This window comes from Oncorhynchus mykiss, chromosome 13 (assembly GCF_057628025.1).
Source record: "Oncorhynchus mykiss isolate SJ-2025 chromosome 13, ASM5762802v1, whole genome shotgun sequence".
NCBI classification, from domain to species: Eukaryota; Metazoa; Chordata; class Actinopteri; order Salmoniformes; family Salmonidae; genus Oncorhynchus; species Oncorhynchus mykiss.
In genome coordinates, this window is record NC_143034.1 from 27302790 (window position 1) to 27322269 (window position 19480).

The 19480-nt window shown below is 43.8% G+C and overlaps 2 protein-coding genes across 3 annotated transcripts; both read left to right on the forward strand.

Moving 5' to 3' along the window:
- Positions 1-5117: 5117 nt before the first annotated feature.
- Positions 5118-14430, forward strand: LOC110485812 (ADP-ribosylation factor-binding protein GGA3). 2 transcript variants are annotated; one of them, XM_021556994.3, is made up of 17 exons: positions 5118-5403; positions 6029-6113; positions 6364-6439; positions 6533-6631; positions 6739-6862; positions 6966-7069; positions 7460-7540; positions 7729-7866; positions 8092-8173; positions 8283-8402; positions 8644-8880; positions 9091-9152; positions 9303-9565; positions 11134-11429; positions 11571-11740; positions 12384-12494; positions 12828-14430. In XM_021556994.3, the coding sequence occupies exons 1-17, from the start codon at positions 5337-5339 to the stop codon at positions 12936-12938; spliced, it is 2226 nt and encodes a 741-aa protein (XP_021412669.3). In that variant the 5' UTR covers positions 5118-5336; the 3' UTR covers positions 12939-14430. The 2 variants fall into 2 exon arrangements, with proteins under 2 accessions (XP_021412669.3, XP_090052027.1); XM_090195901.1 differs by lacking the exon at positions 5118-5403 and adding an exon at positions 5445-5508.
- A 66-nt stretch (positions 14431-14496) lies between these two features.
- LOC110485813 (small ubiquitin-related modifier 2) lies at positions 14497-17048 on the forward strand. Its single transcript, XM_021556995.3, has 4 exons — positions 14497-14799; positions 15409-15540; positions 15783-15854; positions 16347-17048. The coding sequence occupies exons 1-4, from the start codon at positions 14779-14781 to the stop codon at positions 16410-16412; spliced, it is 291 nt and encodes a 96-aa protein (XP_021412670.1). The 5' UTR covers positions 14497-14778; the 3' UTR covers positions 16413-17048.
- The last annotated feature ends 2432 nt before the right edge of the window (positions 17049-19480 follow it).

The window sequence follows — 19480 nt, forward strand, 5'->3', positions numbered from 1 at the left end:
CATTACTCAATAGTAGTACGGATGTTTCTAACTCAATCCGAGCTGGTCATCTGAATCTACTACAGCTGGGAAACTCTTGTCAAGTCTTGCTGCTTCTTTTAGGTGGATATTCCTGAATTTTGAGCTGCATCTCATGTCCCACAGGTGCATCTTCATCTCCTTCCACCACGATCCCATCTGGGGAAGCAGCCAGGAAGGGAGATGGTGTGTGCACCACTAGGCCGGAGTTCTTCACCTTGTAATGTGGGCTAAGGGCTTTGAATGCATCCTGCTCATGCTCTTTACCAAACTCTGTGTGTATGGTTGTGAACAGGATTGGGTTTGTTAGGTTGTCAGCTAACTTTGTGTGCTTCGTTTTCCTCCTGATCACAGCGAAGAAGTTTGAAGCGGTCATCATACAATGTCACTCAGCTTTGTTGCTTCCTTGGACACTTTAGTTGGCCGGTGCCATGACTGAAGTCTGTCTGTACCCGTGTCCTCAGGAGGGATGTTCTTGTGTGACAGGTTCTGGTTGCAGTGCCCCTCTACACTGACCACACAGATGCACATTGCAGCAAGGGGAGAGCCACCCGGGCAACACGAGGCGCTTCTCTTGTTTTCATTGATGACAATACCTCTGCCTTGATAAGCACTACATTACTCTCCTCCAGCTGTAGTGTTGACAAGCATCCTTTTCACATATCCATCTTCGAAAAACGTGGATCCATTTGCCTTATTAGCTCAGGTCAGCTGCTCTACGGTACTAGCTATGTTTACGTAGATACCGTGTGTCCACGAGAGATGACGGCAAAGATGACAACTGATATCCATGATATCAACATTATAGTTTTAACCATGTTTTGAGGCTATGCAGTGTGTGTTTACAAACATTGAAGTAAAACAAGCTTATATTCTGGGTACAAGAGATTCTAGCAACAACAAAAACATGTGTCATGTTACAAATGACTTTGTTGTTTGGTTTATGCCTATCATATAGTAATTTTAAAGTTTGTTTCCCATACAGACTAGAGAACCACGTTTCTCGTAGAGGGCTGTAAAATACCCCAAATCCTATCTATCACCATTTTATTACAATGAGGGGATTCTATTAAACAGGCACGAGTGTACCGGGCTATGGCTCGTCACATGACCGGCCGACCCTGTGAGGGAGGCACACCCTGCTCTAATCAGACAACAATCTGCAGCTCTCGGTTATATTGTCAAGGCAGCATGATCCATCTTTCAGAAACATGGCAATGCAGATAAAGCGTTTTTATCAAAAGGAATCCCTTTTGCATGTGAAAACACAGAATCCTACGCATTACTCCATGTGCTTAACCTACCTTACTTTTGTATTGAGACAACTTTGTCATTGGCCAGAAAAGTACAATCACTTTTCACCCGGTGCTAACTAGGCCTACTCAGGCGTCCAAACCAGATTAACAGAATACTTTCAACAATGTATCGTCATTCTTTCTACAGCCCAGTGGTTGAAAGCGTGAGAAATTTGGTCCAAAGACATATCATTTTGGTCACGTGGTGTCTCCGCAGATCTTAGGTTTCTCCCTCATATACAGTCATTATCTTGTGCACCGGTCTATGGCCGTGACATCAGCAGGCAAAATGAGAAGGGTCTGACTGCGGCCCGGCAGTGAAACTCCAGGGAAGAACCGCCCAAAAACCAAATCCCTCTCCAGCTTCTCTTTCTATTGGCTCCTGACGACTTCGTTGTTCTGGCACTGGGCGGATTCGATAATGCTGAGCCGTGGGGCACCAGGTAAAGGCCGGTTACGTCATCGGGCGAAAGCGGAGAGGGAGGAGTGCAGCCGCCTTCTCAAATAGAATAGTAATCTGTGCCGCTCTGTCATTTTGTCAACAAGGCAGAATGGTGCATCATCAATTTTTTTCAATAAAATAAATGTTAGAATTTTCTATCTAATTTTCATTGGGATGGTAGATCAATCTCAAAAGCAATCACTTTTGCATGTGAAAAAACTTTGAACAGGGCTTTGAACAGGGCACATGGCTCACGCCCAGGAGGCAGCCACTTCAATTCACATATCCGCCCCAACAGATCCACAGATGGCGCAATCTTTATTGCACTCCACACTGCCCTTTCCCACCTGGACAAAAGGAACACCTATGTGAGACTACAGCTCAGCGTTCAACACCATAATGCCCTCCAAACTCATCACTAAGCTAAGGACCCTGGGACTGAACAACTCCCTCTGCAACTGGATCCTGGACTTCCTGACAGGTCGCCCCCAGGTGGTGAGGGTAGGCAACAACACATTTGCCACACTGACCCTCAACACTGGGGCCCCTCTGGAGTGCGTGCTTAGTCTCTTCTTGTACTACCTGTTCACCCACAACTGCGTGGCCACGCACGACTCCAACACCATTATTAAGTTTGCTGACTACACAACAGTGGTAGGCCTGATCACAGACGACGACGAGACAGCCAATAGGGGAGGAGGTCAGAGACCTGGCAGTGTGGTGCCAGGACAACAACCTCTCCCTCAACGTAAGCAAGACAAAGGAGCTGATCGTGGACTACAAGAAAAGGAGGGCTGAGCAAACCCCCATTCACATCGACGAGGCTGTAGGGGAGTGGATCGAGAGCTTCAAGTTCCTTAGTCTCCACATCACTAAGGACCTTTAATGGTTCAAACACACCAAGACAGTTGTGAAGAGGGCATGACAATGCTTATTCCCCTCAGGAGGCTGAAAAGATTTGGCATGGGACCTCAGATACTACACTGCTCAAAAAAATAAAGGGAACACTTAAACAACACAATGTAACTCCAAGTCAATCACACTTCTGTGAAATCAAACTGTCAACTTAGAAAGCAACACTGATTGACAATACATTTCACATGCTGTTGTGCAAATGGAATAGACAACAGGTGGAAATTATAGGCAATTAGCAAGACACCCCCAATAAAGGAGTGGTTCTGCAGGTGCTGACCACAGACCACTTCTCAGTTCCTATGCTTCCTGGCTGATATTTTGGTCACTTTTGAATGCTGGCGGTGCTTTCACTCTAGTGGTAGCATGAGACGGAATCTACAACCCACACAAGTGGCTCAGATAGTGCAGCTCATCCAGGATGGTACATCAATGCGAGCTGTGGCAAGGTTTGTTGTGTCTGTCAGCATAGTGTCCAGAGCATGGAGGCGCTACCAGGAGACAGGCCAGTACATCAGGAGACGTGGAGGAGGCCATAGGAGGGCAACAACCCAGCAGCAGGACCGCTACCTCCGCCTTTGTGCAAGGAGGAGCAGGAGGAGCACTGCCAGAGCCCTGCAAAATGACCTCCAGCAGGCCACAAATGTGCATGTGTCTGCTCAAACAGTCAGAAACAGACTCCATGAGGGCCCGACGTCCACAGGTGGGGGTTGTGCTTACAGCCCAACACCGTGCAGGACGTTTGGCATTTGCCAGAGAACACCAAGATTGGCAAATTCGCCACTGGCGCCCTGTGCTCTTCACATATGAAAGCAGGTTCACACTGAGCACATGTGACAGACAGAGTCTGGAGACGCCGTGGAGAACGTTCTGCTGCCTGCAACATCCTCCAGCATGACCGGTTTGGCGGTGGGTCAGTCATGGTGTGGGGTGGCATTTCTTTGGGGGGCCGCACAGCCCTCTATGTGCTCGCCAGAGGTAGCCTGACTGCCATTAGGTACCGAGATGAGATCCTCAGACCCCTTGTGAGGCCATATGCTGGTGCGGTTGGCCCTGGATTCCTCCTAATGCAAGACAATGCTAGACCTCATGTGGCTGGAGTGTGTCAGCAGTTCCTGCAAGAGGAAGGCATTGATGCTATGGACTGGCCCGCCCGTTCCCCAGACCTGAATCCAATTGAGCACATCTGGGACATCATGTCTCGCTCCATCCACTCCACAGACTGTCCAGGAGTTGGTGGATGCTTTAGTCCAGGTCTGGGAGGAGATCCCTCAGGAGACCATCCGCCACCTCATCAAGAGCATGCCCAGGCGTTGTAGGGAGGTCATACAGGCACGTGGAGGCCACACACACTACTGAGCCTCATTTTGACTTGTTTTAAGGACATTACATCAAAGTTGGATCAGCCTGTAGTGTGGTTTTCCACTTTAATTTTGAGTGGGTCCTCCAAATCCAGACCTCCATGGGTTGATAAATTTGATTTCCATTTATCATTTTTGTGTGATTTTGTTGTCAGCACATTCAACTATGTAAAGAAAAGTATTTAATAAGAATATTTAATTCATTCAGATCTAGGATGTGTTATTTTAGTGTTCCCTTTATTTTTTTGAGCAGTGTATAAAGGTTCTACAGCTGCACCATCGAGAGCATCCTGACAAGTTGCATTTTCCTACCTACTTTTTTAAAACTGCATTGTTGGTTAAGGGCTAAGGGCTCAAAAGTAAGCATTTCACGGTAAGGTCTTCAAATCAAATTTAATTAGTCACATGCGCCGAATACAACAGGTGTAGGTAGACCTTACAGTGAATTGCTTACTTACGAGCTCCTAACCAACAGTGCATTTCCCAAAAAATATGGGTAAGAATAAGAGATAAAAGTAACAAGTAATTAAAGAGCAGCAGTGAAAAATAACAATATATACAGGGGGTTGCTGGTACAGAATCAATGTGCAGAGGCACCGGTTAGTTGAGATAGTATGTACATGTAGGTAGAGTTATTAGTGACTATGCATAGATGACAACAGGGGGGGCAATGCAAATAGTCTGGGTAGCCATTTGACTAGATGTTCATGAGTCTTGTGGCTAGAAGCTGTTTGTATTCAGCGCATGAGACAAATACCATTTTATTATCCTAATCTGCTAGGTTAATTCACATAACCTGCTTCGTTAGTTCTCCTAACCTGTACGTTAATTATCCTAATCCGCTAATTTAGTTATATTAACCTGCTACATTAATTCGCCGAAACTGCGATGTACATTTTCCTAACACGCTACGATAATTATCCTAACCTGCTATGTAGGCTAAACAAACCATCTGTACCGACAATTGATCATAACATTGGCTGCCTCCTGGGTTTGAGCCAGGTGCCCCTTTCAAAACGCCAGCTAAATGGGTCCCAAACAAAAGTGACATTATTAAGCACGTGGAGTAATGAGCAGGATTCTGTTTTCACATGCAAAAGTGATTGCTTTCGATAAAAACGTTTTATCTGCCTTACCAATGAAAACTCTTTGAAAATTCAAACATATTGTAAGGAAAAGAGATGTATGCATCATGATGTTGACAACATGACCGATCGCAGCAGATTACTGTTCGATTTGAGATTGCGCTCCTCCCTCGCCGCGTTTTCCCGTTCACGACCGGTGCCCCGTGGTTCAGCATAATCGAATATGCCCATTGGTGTATCTGCAGTGAATATGGCGGATGCGGAAGGGGAGTCGCTGGAATCGTGGCTCAGTGAGTTACATGCTTGGAAATGAAATTATATGTAATTCTTTATGAATCGTTTTAATGTTCAACAATTTGGCCATTCACAACCACATCACCAGTGCCAGCCAGAATGCACATTTTATACAAATGTCAACAATGGCTATTTTCATTTATTTATCGTGTTTTTGAGTCAATGTTTGTGGCATGAGAGGTTTCTTGCAATGAGCTAACGTTAGCTAGCAATTTTGGCAACAACAGTTCATGTTCACGACCCTTTATTGACTCTTGTTAGGTAGCTAGCTAACTAAGCTTCTATTTTTTGCTAGTTGTCAAGATTTTAGGCGTTAGTTTGCTAGCTAGATAGCTTAGCAACTACTGTAACTACTGTAGTTGTTTACAAATGATCCTCCAGCTGGCTACACAACTCTGTGACTAGCTAACTGCCTACCTAGCTACCTAATTTCCTGCAAGGGCTGCCGGCATTCGACTAGATCTTGCAGTGCTTGCGTCAAGACAAATGTGCAGTAATACATGACATGTTTGGCTTTTATCCCATTCAGGTGTCAGCCATGAGCAGTTTTTTTTTTTTTATAAAGGAGCCTATGAAAACGCAGTCAGGGATATATATTAATGTGATCCTTCCCCCTTGCAGACAAGGCCACCAACCCATCCAACAGGCAGGAAGACTGGGAGTATATTATAGGATTCTGTGACCAAATCAATAAGGAATTGGAAGGGTATGGATGCTTTTTCTGTGCGCTTCAAGTAACGTTACTGCAGTTTCCCTGGATCATATTTCAGAAGCTGAACTCATTTCTGCAGTGTTACGGTAGTAATCTCATTGTAATCCATAGGGTTTTCTGAAGATGTAATGGTTTCAACTTTGTATTGTTGTCAACTGCAACATCTCAAATTAGGCTAATTTGGAACTGTTGAATCTTTGAATCGTTTGAGATTTGTTCTGATATTATATGATTTTAATTTCAGCCCACAGATTGCTGTGAGATTGTTAGCCCATAAAATCCAGTCCCCACAAGAATGGGAGGCGATACAGGCTTTGATGGTGCGTAACATCCCACTCTTACATTGAGTATTTGTAATTTATCACTAGGCATATAATTATTGGAGCTCTAACATGGACTACTTAAATCTGCAGGTTTTAGAGGCTTGCATGAAGAACTGCGGGACAAGGTTTCACAACGAAGTTGGGAAATTTAGGTTTCTAAATGAACTCATCAAAGTGGTGTCACCTAAAGTAAGTAGATAACTGTTTTGTATTGGTCCTTAATCCCATAGTTCTGTATGTCATTTGTTGCTTTGTTAAAATGGAATCCATCCAGCTGAACCCTGTTCCTGTTCCAGTATCTCGGTGACAGAGTGTCGGAGGTGGTGAAGAAGAGAGTGGTAGATATGCTCTTCAGCTGGACGCTCTCTCTACCTGATGAGGCTAAGATCAGTGAAGCTTATCAAATGCTGAAGAAACAAGGTAGTATTTCAGCATTTTAAAATGACCCTATTTCAGGTTTTCATTGGTATTTAGCCTATACTGTAAAGTCGCCATGTCACTTCTAACTGTTGCCTTTTTTCAGGTATTGTCACAGTTGACCCCGAGGTTCCTCTGGATAAGACACTGATGCTGTTGCCCCCCTCCCGGCCCAAGAATCCTGTGTTTGAGAACGAGGAGAAGAGCAAGGTGAGCTGTTTCCTTCTTATGATGTTTGATGGAAGATCTTTGTATACGGACGCTATGAATTTACTTTGTGAAGAACGTTTTAATTGTGTTATCTTTCAAAAATATATGTTTGAATTTTGTCTTTGGGATGCAAATGGCATAGGCTAGATAGATTATGGCTATGTCATGACAATAACAATTACACTATGAAAACCCTCCTGACTGTCTCATCCTCTTTCTCATTGGTCCTGGCGTATTTGCTTTTCAGAGCTTCACGTTGGTCTATGATCAAAATATGTTTTCTCAAGCCCTGGGATATGTCACAGGGCTTGGCTGCTGTGACTGGACCCTACTGTGGGAAACAGACTAGTGTACTAGAGTCTCTGACTTATTATTATCCTCTCTCTGTAGCGTCTGGCTGAGCTTCTGAAGAGCAAAAAGCCTGAGGATCTACAGGAGGCCAACCGCCTCATCAAAAACATGGTCAAAGAGGTTAGCCTACATGCATCATCATACAGACATGCATCCAGTGATCGAGGCAGTAGTTGTGTAAACAGAGTTGCTACACAAGCATCATAATGACGTTGACGACGACCATAATGACGACAAGTGATTAAATCCGTCCCTCTGTCAGTCACTGTGTCCCAGTGGGTTTAAGGCAGGTGTGTGCTGTGTTTCAGGATGAGGTGAGGCTGCAGAGAGCATCGAAGCGCAGCGGCACTCTGGAGGAGGTCAACAACAGTGTTAAACTGCTCAACGAGATGCTCAGCCACTTCAGCAGGGACCAATCAACAGATGGCGACAAGGAGCTTATCAAAGTTGGTCCACATCTTACTTCCCTATCACTATTGTAGACTCTTCCCCCTCAAAAAAATTGAGATGGAGACTTTTTATAGATTAACTTCATGGAAAATAAAATTAAATCGCTTCCAAGACAATGAAAGTTTGCCTGAAAAATCTGTATTTTATTGTTAATACACTTTGGAAGCATATATGACCTATGACATATTTGACCTCACATTGGTGTTGCTTTTTCATTTCAGGAGCTTTACGGTGACTGTGACAAGTTGAGGGGGACTGTGTTCAAGCTGGCCACAGAGACCGAGGACAATGATAGCAGCTTAGGTAACCAACATGCCATCTTATTGGCCGAAATAGTCAAATCCCTCCCATTGGTCATATTGATTGGTTGGATGAGCCTTCATTGTGACCTTTGACCTCACGTGACCCCCAGGTGACATATTGCAGGCCAGCGATGACCTGTCCCGCGTCATCAACTCCTATAAGAGGATTGTGGAGGGACAGACTGTCAATGGAGAGATGGAGACACTTGGACCATCAACTACTACACAATGTAAGAACATGAGGGTTCACAGATTATATTTTCTACCAGGGATTGTCCACCTTTTCCTTTCTGAGGCCCAGGTCTGGGGATTCTTTACAAAAGTATAAGCCCCCCTTCATCTGAGAACACATTGGTGTCTTATTGTATTTACCATCTTGGACTGTTTCACCCTCATCTTGTGAACTTCACAAATCATGATAGCAGCAACAAATAAGTGAAACTCAATCGATCTCTTTCCTTCCCTGGCCAGGTACCAAAGACAGCAACCAGTCTGAGATCCTGATAGACCTGGCTGGTCTGGACCTCCAGAGCCCCTCCCCACCTGAGCATCCTCCTCTAGCCCAGCACCCAGACCTCATCCCAGCCGACCTACTGTACGGGTCTGCACCCCTCCAGGATCTTCAGGCCTGCCCTGTCATGGAGGACTCCAGCCCCAGCAAACCCTCTGCCGCACTGTCTCTACTGGACGAAGAGCTCCTCTCTCTAGGTACAGCACCTTTATGTCTTGGATCTGTTAAGAAAGCATTAGTCTTCTGTGTGTCTTTGTGATTCATGTTTTTGACATTGAATTCACATAGTAGACTCACCTAATCCCCACATATATTGCCAAAGTCTCTCCCTCTTCCGGGAAATGTGGGTTTTCTTGATAGAACAGGAGAATAAATTGACTGATATATTGACTGTTTGTTTGTTTCAGGACTTAATGACCCAGTTCCTGCAAAAGATGACTTGAATAATCTGTGGATGACATTTCTGCAGGTAAATGGCCATTTTCAAGTGTCCTAACCAGTCAATACTTTCAGAAGCATTTATCTGGTAGAAATATTTATCCTTCCTTGAAATATTGATCTTAACAATATTAGCATGACACACATTGTTTAATGTGATGTTAAACCCTTTCTCTTCCAGGCTCCCAACCCAGTTTTGGACCTGTTTGGCAGCGCCCTCCCAGCTACTGTATTCTCTGCAGCTTCTACGACAGCCGCCAGTTTGGACCAGTTAGGAACTTCTACAACAGAGCCTGTTTCTAAGACAGCCGCCCCTGTCAGTTACCCACAATCCTCAGTGGCGGCCTCCTTACCCTACCCAAGTGCTGCTACCCAGGCAGTCTCCGCCTCCCTGAACCACAGTCTGCAGGACCTGGCCATGTTGGATCTGGGCAGCCCCAAGAGGTGCTTATCTCCACTACCAATCATACTTTATATTCCTGTGAAGTATAGATGCTAGATAGCATGTAGCACACCATGTAACTGTGAGGCTTGAAAGTGGATACTGAAGTAACATTTAAATGCCACCAACTACACTGCTCAAATAAAGGGAACACTAAAATATCACATCCTAGATCTGAATGAATGAAATATTCTTATTAAATACTTTTTTCTTTACATAGTTGAATGTGCTGACAACAAAATCACACAAAAATTATCAATGGAAATCAAATTTATCAACCCATGGAGGTCTGGATTTGGAGGACCCACTCAAAATTAAAGTGGAAAACCACACTACAGGCTGATCCAACTTTGATGTAATGTCCTTAAAACAAGTCAAAATGAGGCTCAGTAGTGTGTGTGGCTTCCACGTACCTGTATGACCTCCCTACAATGCCTGGACATGCTCCTGATGAGGTGGCGGATGGTCTCCTGAGGGATCTCCTCCCAGACCTGGACTAAAGCATCCGCCAACTCCTGGACAGTCTGGTGGATGGAGCGAGACATGGTGTCCCAGATGTGCTCAATTGGATTCAGGTCTGGGGAACGGGCGGGCCAGTCCATAGCATCAATGCCTTCCTCTTGCAGGAACTGCTGACACACTCCAGCCACATGAGGTCTAGCATTGTCTTGCATTAGGAGGAACCCAGGGCCAACCGCACCAGCATATGGTCTCACAAGGGGTCTGAGGATCTCATCTTGGTACCTAATGGCAGTCAGGCTATCTCTGGCGAGCACATGGAGGGCTGTGCGGCCCCCCCCAAAGAAATGCCACCCCACACCATGACTGACCTACCGCCAAACCTGTCATGCTGTAGGATGTTGCAGGCAGCAGAACGTTCTCCACGGCGTCACATGCACATTTGTGTCCTGCTGGAGGTCATTTTGCTCTGGCAGTGCTCCTCCTGCTCCTCCTTGCACAAAGGCGGAGGTAGCGGTCCTGCTGCTGGGTTGTTGCCCTCCTATGGCCTCCATGTCTCCTGATGTACTGGCCTGTCTCCTGGTAGCGCCTCCATGTTCTGGACACTACGCTGACAGACACAGCAAACCTTCTTGCCACAGCTCGCATTGATGTTCCATCCTAGATGAGCTGCACTACCTGAGCCACTTGTGTGGGTTGTAGACTCCGTCTCATGCTACCACTAGAGTGAAAGCACCGCCAGCATTCAAAAGTGACCAAAACGTCAGCCAGGAAGCATAGGAAATGAGAAGTGGTCTGTGGTCACCACTTGCAAAACAATTCCTTTATTGGGGGTGTCTTGCTAATTGCCTATAGTTTCCACCTGTTGTCTATTCCATTTGCACAACAGCATGTGAAATTAATTTATGCTTCTTAAGTGGACAGCTTGATTTCACAGAAGTGTGATTGACTTGGAGTTACATTGTGTTTAAGTGTTCCCTTTATTTTTTTGAGTCGTGTATTATAACCAATTGGTTTTATTGCTTGATCTATTATTTTGAGTGTATGCAGTTGGGATGGGCGGTAGAGAGTACAGTTTTAATGTACATCCATCTGTCATCATCTACTATAGCATGTCTGGTGTGATCAACACCGGCGACCTGTTTGGTATGGGTGAGGCTATGGGTGCCACTGCCTCCCCGAGAATTGGGATCCCCGCCTCCAGATCCAGCCCTCTTCCTCTGGGTATCCTACCGGCTGCTGCTGCTGCAGCCCCTACCTTGTCCCCTAAGACCCAGGCTGATGACAGCCCCCTTCTCCGCTCCCTGTCCCCCATCCTGATTCTCCCGCTGGGGCAGGCCAGCCCAGCCAAGTTCCCTGAGATCTCCCTAAGTAACGTCCACGTGCCCCTGGAAGTCATCAAGCCAAGTGAGTCCCAGGAAGACCTTAGCCTGCCTTCAGGGGTTTCTGGGTATTGTAGTTTGGTCAACATAGAAGGCTCAGTACAGTGGCTGGAAGTGCAGATACGGAGTATTTTCTTCCTCTCTCTGTCATTCTGTGATGTGTAAGGCAAGCTGTGTCCTGTGACGGCCTATGATAAAGACGGGGTCCGCGTTCTCCTGCACTTTGCCACCGACTGTCCGCCGGGCCGGCCGGACGTGCTGGTGATGGTGGTGTCCATGCTGAACACGGCACCTCTTCCCGTCAGGAACATAGTCCTACAGGCTGCTGTACCCAAAGTAAGGCTGGCTTGGACAGTGGACACTCGCACTGTTACAACCTATTCAATTACACTGTGGTCTGTACTTACACTGTAGTACAGGGATAATCAACTAGATTCAGCCGTGGGCTAATTATTTTTCTTGAGCGGATGGTTGGAGCCAGAACATAATTACAGATCAATTGTAGACTGCAAGAAGATATCATAATTTAAAACCTTGCTTACATTTTTACATGACCACATATGTGTGGGAATACTTAGCAACAGATCCCCAACATTAAAATCCCTTGGAGCTGATTTCCTGGTGTTTTGACAGTATTTTATGTCCCAACAATGGAGAGAAAAAAGTTTGCTCAGAACCTGGGGGGCCAATTAAAACCAACGCTGCCAGTTGGGGAACCCTGCTGTAGTTGAGGAAAAGAACTCACGAGCATCATTATTTTAGCATACTTGAATCCTCACAAGTGAGATGTTCAGTGAGGTACTGCTTTAGACAGGCAGTGAAGTTTGCTCAAACTATAATATTTGTGAGTTAATAAATAAATATATATATATATATATATATATATATATATAAATCACAGCCTGTCTTCAAACTGTCACTGATAACCCCCCCCCCCCCACCACCACCACCTCCCTGTTTATTCCTTCCCCCTTGCCAGTCGATGAAGGTGAGACTACAACCGCCCTCGGGAACTGACCTGGCGCCCTTTAACCCCATCTTTCCCCCCGCCGCCATCACTCAAGTCATGCTTCTGGCCAACCCACTGATGGTGAGAGTCCTCCTAGTGTAGTCAATGGGAGTTATTCATCTGATATTTGCATGGGTTGAAAATGTGGTTATTATAATGTAATAATATATTCCACTTAGTAGATGTTATGGTACAGTGAGTGCATACATTTTGTCTGTGTGATCCCTGCTAAGATTCAGGATCCATTAATCCATCCTTTACTTGTTACTTGGTCTTTATGATTCCTGACATCACCTACCCATGTCTCGTATCTCCTGGATCATTTGTGTGCTCTAGTTTGAAATAGAAAGGATGCTACAATGCTAACCTGCAGGCTAAGCTGGCATGCTAACACTGTGTGTGTGTCTCTCGCAGGAGAAGGTCCGGATGAGATACAAGCTGACGTTCACACTGGGAGAGCAGCAGTGCACAGAGACTGGGGAGGTGGACCAGTTCCCCCCAGCGGAGATATGGGGGGCTCTATAGCCCCCCTAACCGCAAAATGGTGCCAAGGACAGTACATGGTGGGGACAGCTTGAGCTTGAGTCAGTTGACACTACAAAGACTATTTGGGGGAGAATCAATGTATTTGTGAATGTTTCATATACTAGTAAGTTATTAAGCGCTATTATGATTGTGCCATTTGTTACATTGTTTTTCTGTTAGGTGTCATTTTAAAACAAAATTTGACTTCAAGCCCAATCTTCTCTGAATGGAATTGTTACAGAATTGCTGCACTTTAGAAATGCCGTACAGACTTACAATGTTTGGTTTTAGAGCAGTCATATACACTTGGCAATGTAACTTTCAACGGTCAATAAGAGCCAGCCTAGCATGTGATAAGAGTGGAAGTTATCACATGATATATATCGGGGAGTTATACAAGACTGTTACAATGAACTACCAGTAATTGGACAGGGACAATCTCCCGATTTGTCACAGTTAATGGAAAAGAAGCCCTAGACTAGTAGCATATATGTATCTCTCTTCCACCTGCCCCCTTTCACTTTATTCCAATACGATACCTCAGTAGAAAATGATGGTGCAGATAAATGACAGTAAAGATAGCTAAATGCTGAACACTTGCATACTGTTGTTGAGAAGGTCTTTGAATATATTCAATTGAATTATTTGTATTTTTGGGAGCAGAGCGCTATTTATCTGGTCAGGTGGGATTTTTCTATTTCTACCTATATATTTCTATTAGTGCTATTTTGACATGTTTCAGTTATGGGAGGTGGTGGCCTGCCAAGGTGTGTGACTGTGAATCCTTAAGTATTTATTTATTTATTTTTAGGTGCTTGTCATGAAAGTATTGGTTTCCAGAGATGTTGTTAGCGAAGCAAGCTCTGTCTACTGTTTTGAGATCAGTTTACTGCTGAATTCTTCCTTGCATACTGAACTCTTCCCAGCATACTTGACTTTGAATGGCTTGGTAGCAATTTAATAATAGTTTGTAGAAACCTGGGGCTTATCCAGGAGGGTGAAATACCACAGCACTTTCAGATAGACCTGTATTGAGTAGAACGAAGTTGTTTGCATAGGGAAGTTTGTCAGACATTACATTTCTATCTGCGACGTTGTAAACCTTGTATCCCCATTCAAACAGCCCATGGGTGAAGGTGCTTTGCCTGCAGTGGTACAATATGACATGAATCAGTCACTCAAAATAGGGTTTATGGGTGTCCCTTGCAATGTACTTGTATGTAACAGGAGTGTCTGACTATATGTCTGTATTCAGTCTGTCTGCGTTCTGAAGCCATTTTCTGTTATCAGTACCAATGTTACAATGGGAGGACTCTTCCGAACTTCAATATAAATTGTTGCTGTATTTATCATCCATTTCAGAGACTGGCAAATTAATTAATGTGCATTAATGTGTGGTTCTTTAATGAGATTGAACAGAAGTATGTACTGTAAATGTATTTTCAAACAGCTGTTTCATCGCATGAAAAAATAAAGTCTTAATTTTAAAGAATTGCCACATTCTGTATGTGGTATGTTCATATGCCTGCCATGGCTGCCCTAACCTACGTGCGCCCATACAGTCTGATTACCTGCGATGAAACACCTTGAAATAATCAACCCTCTTAGAAAATTTAATTTGACTTTGTATTTTTAAGTTTAGTTTCACACCAACAAGCAACACTGGGCGCACACACTGTAGGTGCTCAGAAATGTAACACTGCACACACACTGAGTGCTCAGAAATGTATCGTCATGGAAAAAGCGCAGCAGAGACTGCTCTCCAAACTGGCGCCGATGGAAGTGGCGCTCCCGCCGAAGCGTCGTAGAGAAAGCGCACAGTCGCTGAAGTGTAGCAGCCATGGCAGACGAAAAACCCAAGGTGAGCAATGAAACGTATTTTATTCGCAATATTTACAGTGAAGTTGTATTCTCGTTATGTTGGTCTGTATGATATTCTGAAAAGGTTTGAGGTTTAGAGCAGCTAATTTACTAAACCGGTTGATTTACTAGGAAATATTTCAGAATCGGTCTGGACAGCTAGGTTAACTGCTAGCGTGTAGCTAGCTAGCGAATAATGTCAGTAGTAATGTGCCTTATGGGATTTATTCACTGTGTCAGTCAATACAAGCAGTTTAATTTTCTAATTTAAATGTAATCTTCATATTGTTCATGTGTTTTCTTGTCATGATGCAACCTAGATGACTAGCTAGCTAACATAGAGGGCCCGTGCCCGAATAACAGTATGGCAGCTAGCTAGCTACATACAGTAGTTAGCATGCTAATATGATCAATTAGCTTGTTGTAAACATTGCATTGTTAGGAATTGGAGTATTCCTTGCAGACCATTGCACTTCACAATAATGTCTCTATCCAATATCATCCGTGATTTGAAAGTTAGTTTTGATGTGAATGATAGTTTAGTTACTAGAGAATGTTCCAAATATCCACTCCCTTCTCTAATCATGGAATCTGTTTTATTTGTTTTTAGGAAGGAGTAAAGACGGAGAACAATGACCACATCAACTTGAAGGTGGCAGGACAAGACGGCTCAGTGGTGCAGTTCAAGATCAAAAGGCACACACCCCTCAGCAAACTCATGAAGGCATATTGCGAAAGACAGGTAAGGCAACATCAACATCCATTGACTGACAAACATGCATGTGTAGCACATGGGGATGTGTGAAACTTACGGTCACGTGTGCTACAAGGCAGAGGTCTCACTAAGCAAGCAACATGACATCCTATAGACATGCGCCCAGACAGAGGGCTTTATTACAATGCACAAGTTCCCTTGATTGAAGTATTGTTTATTTTATAGTATTTTAAGTTAATATTTAAGTGTCTTGTGATGCCTTTCCACAGGGCCTGACGATTAGGCAAATCCGGTTCCGGTTCGATGGTCAACCAATCAACGAGACAGACACACCAGCACAAGTAAGTTGGTGGATAAGGTTTGTTATTGTTCCTCATATCATATGGTTGAGTTGACTGTTCTTTGGCAAATGTTTTTATCCTTTGCCGGGGGCTGCCTCAAGGACCACATAGTTCCCTGGAGGCAGAGGTTCAATCCCTGTTCCTCCACTTACTTTCTCTCCTGTAATCCTCTCATCTTTATATTTATTTCACCTTTATTTAACCAGGTAGGCTAGTTGAGAACAAGTTCTCATTTGCAACAGCGACCTGGCCAAGATAAAGCATAGCAATTCGACACATACAACAACACAGAGTTACACATGGAATAAACAAAACATACAGTCAAGCTTTAACATTCTGATCTGAACTGGTCAATAAAACTTCAAAATACCACCCAAAAATATTTAAACATGTTTTATCCTGCCCATTGAAGCTGGTTTACTCTGGTAGAAAAATGCTTATAAATTGCTATGATGCTATAACTGATCTTGACCATGACTTTTGTTTTTTCAGTTGGAAATGGAAGATGAAGACACAATCGATGTTTTCCAGCAGCAAACGGGAGGTTTTCTTCACTAGGGTCCAATGTTCCCCACCAACACCCCTACCTCCCCTAATAATGTATTTTCTGAAACTCCGCTTTTGAATTCCAAATCGACCTCTAACTCCTATCCCTGGCACTTCATGCAGATCTGAAAAGATTGGACCAATATGGTAATATCTGACTTTCTGTGTTTATCGCCATATTGGATACTTCCAATCCTTTCAGTTCTACAGGAGTAGGAGTTTTGTCAATTTGGGATTCAGCATACCTAGTTCTACAAGTGTCAATACCATTCACTCTGATATTCACAAAATGCACATAACATACTGTTGTATGTTATATCATCCTTGCATTTATTCTGTACATAAACAACTGAGTGAGGATACCTATTGTCAGATCCTGTTTCATGTGCTGAACTAATCCAGCAATCAAATCCTACAATTCTGGACAATGTCTTTTGGAAGGTGTGTGTAAGTTCTTTACATCTATATCATCCGTTTTGACGATTGCTGGTCAGACTTTTCTGTTTTTGTTTTCAGAGATGGATTCTTCTTCTTTTTTTATATATTATGTTGTAGAAGTTGTTTGTGATGCAACTTGTATTGATGTTCTCCAATAAGCATTTAAATTGACTCATCTGTTATTGTTGAAATAAATGTAATCTTTTTTTATATTTGTCTCGGTCATAGATATATACAGTGCCTTGCGAAAGTATTCGGCCCCCTTGAACTTTGCAACCTTTTGCCACATTTCAGGCTTCAAACATAAAGATATAAAACTGTATTTTTTTGTGAAGAATCAACAACAAGTGGGACACAATCATGAAGTGGAACGACATTTATTGGATATTTCAAACTTTTTTAACAAATCAAAATTATTCAGCCCCCTTAAGTTAATACTTTGTAGCGCCACCTTTTGCTGCAATTACAGCTGTAAGTCGCTTGGGGTATGTCTCTATCAGTTTTGCACATCGAGAGACTGACATTTTTTCCCATTCCTCCTTGCAAAACAGCTCGAGCTCAGTGAGGTTGGATGGAGAGCGTTTGTGAACAGCAGTTTTCAGTTCTTTCCACAGATTCTCGATTGGATTCAGGTCTGGACTTTGACTTGGCCATTCTAACACCTGGATATGTTTATTTTTGAACCATTCCATTGTAGATTTTGCTTTATGTTTTGCATCATTGTCTTGTTGGAAGACAAATCTCCGTCCCAGTCTCAGGTCTTTTGCAGACTCCATCAGGTTTTCTTCCAGAATGGTCCTGTATTTGGCTCCATCCATCTTCCCATCAATTTTAACCATCTTCCCTGTCCCTGCTGAAGAAAAGCAGGCCCAAACCATGATGCTGCCACCACCATGTTTGACAGTGGTGATGGTGTGTTCAGGGTGATGAGCTGTGTTGCTTTTACGCCAAACATAACGTTTTGCATTGTTGCCAAAAAGTTCAATTTTGGTTTCATCTGACCAGAGCACCTTCTTCCACATGTTTGGTGTGTCTCCCAGGTGGCTTGTGGCAAACTTTAAACAACACTTTTTATGGATATCTTTAAGAAATGTCTTTCTTCTTGCCACTCTTCCATAAAGGCCAGATTTGTGCAATATACGACTGATTGTTGTCCTATGGACAGAGTCTCCCACCTCAGCTGTAGATCTCTGCAGTTCATCCAGAGTGATCATGGGCCTCTTGGCTGCATCTCTGATCAGTCTTCTCCTTGTATGAGCTGAAAGTTTAGAGGGACGGCCAGGTCTTGGTAGATTTGCAGTGGTCTGATACTCCTTCCATTTCAATATTATCGCTTGCACAGTGCTCCTTGGGATATTTAAAGCTTGGGAAATCTTTTTGTATCCAAATCCGGCTTTAAACTTCTTCACAACAGTATCTCGGACCTGCCTGGTGTGTTCCTTGTTCTTCATGATGCTCTCTGCGCTTTTGACGGACCTCTGAGACTATCACAGTGCAGGTGCATTTATACGGAGACTTGATTACACACAGGTGGATTGTATTTATCATCATTAGTCATTTAGGTCAACATTGGATCATTCAGAGATCCTCACTGAACTTCTGGAGAGAGTTTGCTGCACTGAAAGTAAAGGGGCTGAATAATTTTGCACACCCAATCTTTCAGTTTTTGATTAGTTAAAAAAGTTTGAAATATCCAATAAATGTCGTTCCACTTCATGATTGTGTCCCACTTGTTGTCGATTCTTCACAAAAAAATACAGTTTTATATCTTTATGTTTGAAGCCTGAAATGTGGCAAAAGGTCGCAAAGTTCAAGGGGGCCGAATACTTTCGCAAGGCACTGTACAGTTCCTTCGGAAAGTTCAGACCCCTTAACTTTTTCCACATTGCTAGGTTACAGCCTTGTTTCTAAAAATGTATAAAATCTACACACAATTACCCATAATGACAAAGAAAAAAGTTTAACGTTTTTGCAAATTTATAAAAAAAATAATAAACTGATTATTTACATAAGTATTCAGACCCTTTACTCAGTACTTTGTTGAAGAACCTTCGGCAGCAATTACAGCCTCAAGTCTTCTTGGGTATGATGCTATTTGGGGAGTTTCTTCCATTAGCTGTAGATCCTCCTAAGCTCTGTCAGGTTGGATGGGGAGCGTTGCTGCACAGCTATTTTCAGGTCTCCAGAGATGTTCAAGTCCGGGCTATGGCTGAGCCACTCAAGGACATTCAGAGACAGGTCCTGAAGCCACTTCTGCGTTGTCTTGGCTCTGTACTTAGGGTTTTCCTGTTGGAAGGTGAACCTTCGCCCCAGTCTGCGGTCCTGAGCAGGTTCTCTCTCTGCACTTTGCTCCAGTCATCTTTGCCTCAATCCTGACTAGTCTCCCATCCCTGCCTCTGAAAAACCATCACCACAGCATGATGCTGCCACCACCAAGCGGGCTGTCATGTGCCTTTTACTGAGGAGTGACTTCCGTCTGGCCACTCTACCATAAAGGCCTGATTGGTGGAGTGCTGCAGAGAAGGTTGTCCTGGAACGTTCTCCCATCTCCACAGAGGTACTCTAGAGCTCTATCAGAGTGACTATTAGATTCTTGGTCACCTCCCTGACCAAGGCCCTTTACCTATTGCTCAGTTTGGCTG

Coding starts and splice junctions, on each gene's coding strand:
- LOC110485812 (XM_021556994.3), top strand. CDS start 5,337: ATGCCCATTGGTGTATCTGCAGTGAATATGGCGGATGCGGAAGGGGAG. Junction 6,114..6,363: donor ATCAATAAGGAATTGGAAGG/GTATGGATGCTT, acceptor TTTTAATTTCAG/CCCACAGATTGCTGTGAGAT. Junction 9,566..11,133: donor GATCTGGGCAGCCCCAAGAG/GTGCTTATCTCC, acceptor CATCTACTATAG/CATGTCTGGTGTGATCAACA.
- LOC110485813 (XM_021556995.3), top strand. CDS start 14,779: ATGGCAGACGAAAAACCCAAG. Junction 14,800..15,408: donor TGGCAGACGAAAAACCCAAG/GTGAGCAATGAA, acceptor ATTTGTTTTTAG/GAAGGAGTAAAGACGGAGAA. Junction 15,855..16,346: donor AGACAGACACACCAGCACAA/GTAAGTTGGTGG, acceptor TTGTTTTTTCAG/TTGGAAATGGAAGATGAAGA.